The 6,485-nt window shown below is 54.5% G+C and overlaps 1 protein-coding gene across 1 annotated transcript in view; it reads right to left on the bottom strand.

Annotated features, from left to right (window-relative positions):
* Window positions 1-284: 284 nt before the first annotated feature.
* The window catches only part of SDHB (succinate dehydrogenase complex iron sulfur subunit B), a 29,026-nt gene continuing 22,825 nt past the window's right edge, over window positions 285-6,485 (bottom strand). The window contains exons 6-8 of the mRNA XM_035019668.1: window positions 4,649-4,750; window positions 3,095-3,217; window positions 285-501 (exon numbers count right to left, since the gene is read on the bottom strand). Of these exons, the coding sequence (XP_034875559.1) occupies window positions 424-501; window positions 3,095-3,217; window positions 4,649-4,750 (303 nt within the window). The 3' untranslated portion in view covers window positions 285-423. The remainder of the gene's footprint in view (window positions 502-3,094; window positions 3,218-4,648; window positions 4,751-6,485) is intronic.

Here is a 6,485-nt window from a genome sequence, read left to right as displayed (position 1 = left end):
CTGCTAACACTTCGAGAGCACGCAGAGCAAGGGCCGGGTGTTCCCGCAGCGATGGGGGAGGTGGGCAGTCACCACCCTCCCCGTACAGACGGGCAAACGGAGCCTGCCCAAGGGCGTCCAGCTGGGGAGGGGCAAAGGGAACAGGCCTGAGGCCATGCCTGTCTGGCCCCGCCCTGGGCTCAGTGCAGGAGCCCCCGCCCCTCTCCAAGGACAAGGACATTTCCTTCTGGCACCTGTGCATTCCTCTTCAGCAAGTAAAAGGAACAGGCTTGCTTTTTTGTTAATAAAGTAGAATAACGTTTATTTATTTAAAATTTTTATTATACATGCTGTATTCATGGAACATCAAGACCTCTGAAGGGACTCGAATTGGATATAAAGCATGTCCAGCTGAGCTGGCTGTCATGCTTGGCGTGGGAACAGTTACACTGATGCTTTCTTCCCCTTATAGGTGGCCATCATTTTCTTGATTTCAGCAATAGCTTTGCCTGGATTCAGCCCCTTGAGAGAAGAGAAGAGAATCGGTATCATGGGGCAAGCGAGACCGAATGAAGAACCCAGGGCCTTGGGCAAACTCCCCCAGCGGGAACAGGGTCAAAGCAAGGTGGATGCAAACCACATCCTTCCAAAGCCAAGGGCTCAGGCTCAGGGCTCTCCCGTTTCCACCTGCAGACACCTCCCCGCGGCGAGAGTCCAGCCCAGGGCTGACCCCCCGAGGGCTGTGTGCTCAAAATGCACACACATCCAGGAGCGGGCAGCTTTTCCATGGCCACAGCCAGTGTCCCAACCAGCCAGCGGCCCCTGGGCCCTTACACGTTCCCACGGGCACAGGCGAGCCCTCACGGGTGACGGGGAGCGAGCCTAAGCGCCATCAGCAGTCTGACTGGCCGGCCACGCTGCTTCTGCAGGAGGCACCATGACTGAACCCCGCGAGGGAGGGAGACCATGAAGACGTGGCAAAACGAGACAAGGACTCCTCCGAGGTTAGAAGGGAGTCCCCCCGTTGTAGCAGGACAACTCTAACCCTGACACTGAAGTGTGTGGGAAGAGGCCCAGAAGATGGGTCATGAAGACCCTGAGCAGGAAGCGAAGTCTGTCCCCTCCAACACCCAGAAACTGGCCAAGGATACGTGGCCATGCCCTCTCGGTGGCAAGAAATTCAAGGGCCCTGAGTTTGTATGCGTATCTACCATCAACAAGCATGCAGACTGAGGAAGTAAAGGAGGAAGGTGGCATTTGTAACAACTTTCTCCCTGGTGCCAAGCGCCCGGCTCTGCCACCTGGCCCTGCCCAGATACTCCCCCCAGGCCCAGCCCCGGGACCCCCCTGCTCACACTGGACTCCCCAGGGCCTGATGCTCTCTGGTCGGCCCCGGCCCCCCATGTTGGGCTATGGAGCTGGTCCAGGGAACTAGGATGCTTTCTGCGGACACCCACGGGCTGCTATGGAACACCGTGACCAGGATGCTCCAGATGGCGTGGACTTCCCTTACGCCACCTACTTGCCCTCACTCCGGGTACCAGCTATACTTGTGACTGCCTCATCCCACCCAGCTGAGAAACCTTTGTCCATTCAACTCTACTGCCAAAAAAAGCACTTCCATAGTGGGGGAAAAAGTGTGGAAAGAAAAAGAAACGAGATCTTGAGAGAGAAAGAAAGGGAGAGAGGACACTCTTCAAAGACTGATCTGGGTCTCCAAAGTAAATTAAGGGGAAAAGGCAGTGTGTGACAGAACAGGGCCCATGTGCATTTGTGGGCAGTGGGAAACCTCTGGAAGGGCCTCCGCGGCGCCCCTGCCCGCCCCCGTTTGCCGCAGGACTCAGTGGTGTGCACCTCATCTGGGGCAGCAGGAAGAGACCACTCTGGGAGGCGGGGGGACTGCTTTCCTGGCCCTGCCCTGTCCCTATAAAGACCTCTGCAAATCGCTGGCTGCCCCCCTCCCCCAACTCCCACCCAGGGCTCAGCTTCCCCGGCTGTGAAAGGGACCCTGCCAGCTCACACAGTCTGGGCCTCATCTCGTCCCACAGGTCACAGAGCACCTCCATTCCTGTTTCCTGAAAAGGCGCCTGCCCGGCCCACCCTTGGAGCTGCCGTCTCTGACAGCCTCCCAGGCTGGCCCCCCGTCTGTGGGCCCGTTTACTGAGCGCTCACTGTGTGCCAGGAGTTGTTCTAAGCACATCAGTGCCTTAATCTGCCCCACAAGTTAGAGGTCCGGGGGGGCAGAGCCTGGGGGGCAGCCTGGAGCCTTTGTTCTCCCTCGCCTCGGGGCCCCCACCAGGCCCCACTGCTGCCAGACCATGAGAACACTGTGGTAGAGACGGGGGTCCCTGGAAACACAGTGTTGGCAAAAAAGCAGGGAATTACCCAGTCTCGATTTCCTGTTTAAGCTATGCTATCTCCCCCTACCACTTTTTAAAAACTGCCAGCTGGTTACCCTAGAGTTTTCCATCTTGCTGTCTGCTTCCTCGCTGCCTCTTTCAGGGACCCTGCTCTGCAGTCTCTGCCGGAAGGGCAGCCGTGTCCTGGGCCACATGGCCCCGGCTGCTCCCTGCCTGCTAACCGGACCAGGGCTGACACCTGACCAGCGGGCAGCCAGTCCACAGGAGGCCATCCTCCTGGGATGCGGGCTGCCATGGACATGCTGACAGAAGACGGGCAGGTGGCGGGAGCCGAAGGTCAGGGTGAGTGCAGGAAGTGGGAGGATGAGCAGGAAGCGGGAGTGAAAGCAAGGTGAGCAGGAGCCCTGAGACGGACGGAAGCCGTGGAGAAAGAAGAGGCTGGCTGCGAGAGCACAGCACGTTGGCAGCAACGTTGCGAGCCGGAGACCCTGCGACACGGAGCGGGAATCCGGTCCCCACAGCTACCCGCCTTCTGCCGCCTTTCCTCTTGCGGCTCCTATCGAGTCGGGGAGAGCAGAGGTTCCTATTCGTGGATTCCTGGGGCATCCCCGACTCCCTCAGGCCCGCGTGCGACCCGCAAGTAAACCCTTCTCCCGAGGGGGAGGGGCTGAGCCAGTCTGGTCCTTGCAGCCGGGGGCCAGCTAGCCCGCAGGCTTGCCCCGAGGAGCCCAGGAGGCAGGGCCGGGGCCGCATACCTTGGGGCAGGTCCTGGTGCAGTTCATGATGGTGTGGCAGCGATACAGGGAGAACGGGTCCTGCAGCTTGGCCAGGCGCTCCTCTGTGAAATCGTCTCTCGAGTCGATCATCCAGCGGTAGGCCTGGGGAGCCGGGGGGCTGATGAGCCGTGCTGGCAACGTAACAAAGCCCCAGGGGAGCAGCCGAAAGGCAGTCCCTCAGCTTAGAGGCCTGTCTCTGCTCTGCAAGTCTTGCCCCCTTTCAAGGAGAGGTCCCTCCTCTAGAACTCCTCTCAACTAACGCCCCCCCCCCCGCCCCCGGCCCCGGAACGCACCGCACCTGGTACCCTGGTGTTTCATTACACGTCATTAGGTATCGTTTCATTATCTTAAGGTGCTCGGTGGCTTCCTGCCCAGATTATGAGGGAAGGCAAGGACCATATCACATGACCCTGTCCTCATAGCACCAACCCACGGTCTCCCAGTAGACTGATGACTTAGGAGATGCGTCCGGAGATAGTATGTTCCACGGATAGACTCTTGGTCAGCGTGCCCTGGAGCCTGGTACAAGCTGGCCGGAGGCAGCTGACCGCCCAAGCACGGGCTGCTCGCAGTGAAGTGGAGGGGGCTCCGTGCCCCACCAAGTCACAGTGTGGGGGCAGAGGCCAACTGTGAATGCGCCTCGTTATTCGATCTTTCATGTGGATGGAAATCAATACTGCTAAGTGCTCACACAGCATGTAACTTCCCTTTTTGTGGGATGATGAGAAATGAGAACTTGTTTTTTGAAATTAGGAATCTGTGAAAAGCACTGACCACAGATGTAAAAAGCCCAGCTTTCTGGGAACAAAGGCAGTTTCTCTGCAGTGGGCTATACATATACAGCGATGGGCCCTGAAAGGCAGTGCTGTCTTCTTGTGAAGTAACCCTTAAACCCAGGACTCCAGGCTTTCATTAGCCTGGAAACCAGTTCCAGCCTTAGAAGCTGGGAAGCTGCCCCTCAACGAAATTTCTCTCCCCTGCTTGCAGGTCAGAAATCCCCACGTGAGGGAGCTGGGCGGCCACCCGACAGCTGCGGTCTGGGGACAGTGGGCAAGTGGGTAGGCAAGAGCCAGCTGCACCGGGGATACGTTTTAGAACACTTGCAAGGCCTACTTTGCCAAAAAGCACACGACCACCCCTTGGGGTGGCCCTCACCACACAGAAATGAGGTATTTTGCAGATGAAGATTTACTGAAAGCCCAGTGAGCAGAATGCAGCCAACTGCCCTGTTTGTAACGGATGCCCTTTAGAACGCCTGGTTTCCAACAATATACTGTTCTCTTCGACTTCTCCATTTTTTTTTAAAAGAAGATGTATGTATTTATTTATTTGAGGGAGGTGGGGAGGGGCAGAGGGAGAGGGAGAGAAGCAGACTCCACACTGAGCGTGGAGCCTGACACAGGGCTGGCTCTCAGGACCCTGAGACCACCACCTGAGCCGAAACCAAGAGTCAGCCACTCAATGGACTGTGCCGGCCAGGCGCCCCTGGATGCCTCGGTTTGAAGCTTTTAGAGCAGTGAGGGAGCACCTTACCTGCATAAGAACCGCAGGCCCCAGGTATTTGTCTCCGTTCCACCAGTAGCTAGGGCAGCTGGTGCTGCAGCAGGCACAGAGGATGCACTCGTACAGCCCGTCCTGTGTGGAGGGGAAGGGCGGTCAGGAGCACGCCAGGGGACGGGCGGTCATGCCTCCAGCTGACTGAACGTCACGTCTGGGGTCAGTGCACGAACAAAGCGCCCACCTGCATGTGAGTTTTCTTGGCAAAATCTTAGGGGCGGCCTGCAGAGATTTATCAGATTCATAAAAAAGGTCTTGGAATCGAAATGTATGTGTTTGCTGGGTTAGAATCCAGAGTTCTTAAGTCCAAGCACTTATCCTCTAATAAACAATAACCTCTCAGTTACCTAAAAACAAAAACAAAAAACCCCACAAAAAACCAACCAACCCACCCCAAACACCTTACTGCCTAGAATGCACTCTAGGAGAAATGAGGAAGGACCTGCGTGCTGGGGCATCCAGGAGTCTACCCCAGCCTCTGCCTGGGCTGGCAACGGAGACATCATCCTAAATAAGCCCCATGTGCCGTACTCACTTTCCCTCATTTGATCATCACAACAATGCTATGGCGTGAGGACTACGGCGTTGCAGAGAGGTCAGGTCACTGGTCCAGGGTCACACAGCTCCAAGTAGCCACGGCTGGGACGGGACCCCAGGCAGTCTGACTCTGGAATGCCTGCCTGCACTTGAACCCTGCCATGCTGACTCAATCTGTCCCCCCAGTTCTAACAGACTGGACTTTCTGATTTTGTGAAAAACAGAAAAGCAGCAAGACAGAAGGGCACACTGACAGCTGACTGTAACAGATGACGCAGAGCTGACGGTCATGATTGTAACCCTGAGTCTTCAACAAAATCTATGTTCTGTTCAGAGAGCAGATGGGAGTGCAAACTGCCTCACTGGTCTAGAAAGCATAGGGTGATGGTCATATTCTTTGATACACTTATAGAAAACCTTCTACCAAGAAAAGGAACTCAAATTTTTGGCTAGAACTCGAAAGATAAAGATGTTTATCCAGCCTTATTTGTAACACTGAGCAACTGGAAATAATTTCATTGTCCAATGTCCAACAGTAGGTAGAATGGTTAAATAATACAAAATGCATTCAACTGAGGTAGCAGAAAGCAACGTCTGAGCAAATGCTTATGAAGAATTCTTAAGAACATGGGAAAATGGGGTGCCTGGGTGGCTCAGTTGTTAAGCATCTGCCTTCAGCTCAGGTCATGATCCCAGGGTCCTGGGACTGAGACCCGCATCGGGCTCCCTGCTTGGCGGGAAGCCTGCTTCTCCCTCTCCCACTCCCCCTGCTTGTGTTCCATCTCTCACTGTGTCTCTCTCTGTCAAATAAATAAATAAAATCTTAAAAAAAAAAAGAACATGGGAAAATGCTCACAATAACATAAGTGAAGGCAGGATACAAAAGCATATTTACATTTTGATCCCAGCTACATAAAAACGTCATGTAGCACATAAAAGAAAAAACAAAAATAGCTGTCAATGGACGTTATCCTGGTGCTGGAATATTACAGATTATTTATATTTTAAAATAGTTACCTGTATTTTCCAATTACCCACAGTGAGCATGATGCCTTTTAAAACTGTGAGAAAAAGTTATGTTCAGCGTATTAATTGAAGGAAGTGAAAAATGCTTAACAAATTTTTGGTATTTAAATGTGTAAACTTGGTTATCTAGAAAACACACTCAGGGGGGCCCTTCGTGCCCTCCTACTAGTGCATGGAGGAGGCAGTTCCTAGCTGGGGGCTTGCCTAAGGGAGGAATGCAGGAGGGTGAGTTGGCCGGAGAGACCAGAAA

Source organism: Mirounga leonina, unplaced genomic scaffold, assembly GCF_011800145.1.
Source record: "Mirounga leonina isolate KUSES-001 unplaced genomic scaffold, KU_Mleo_1.0 Mir_173, whole genome shotgun sequence".
Classification (NCBI taxonomy): Eukaryota; Metazoa; Chordata; class Mammalia; order Carnivora; family Phocidae; genus Mirounga; species Mirounga leonina.
This window is presented reverse-complemented; position numbering and strand designations above follow the sequence as displayed.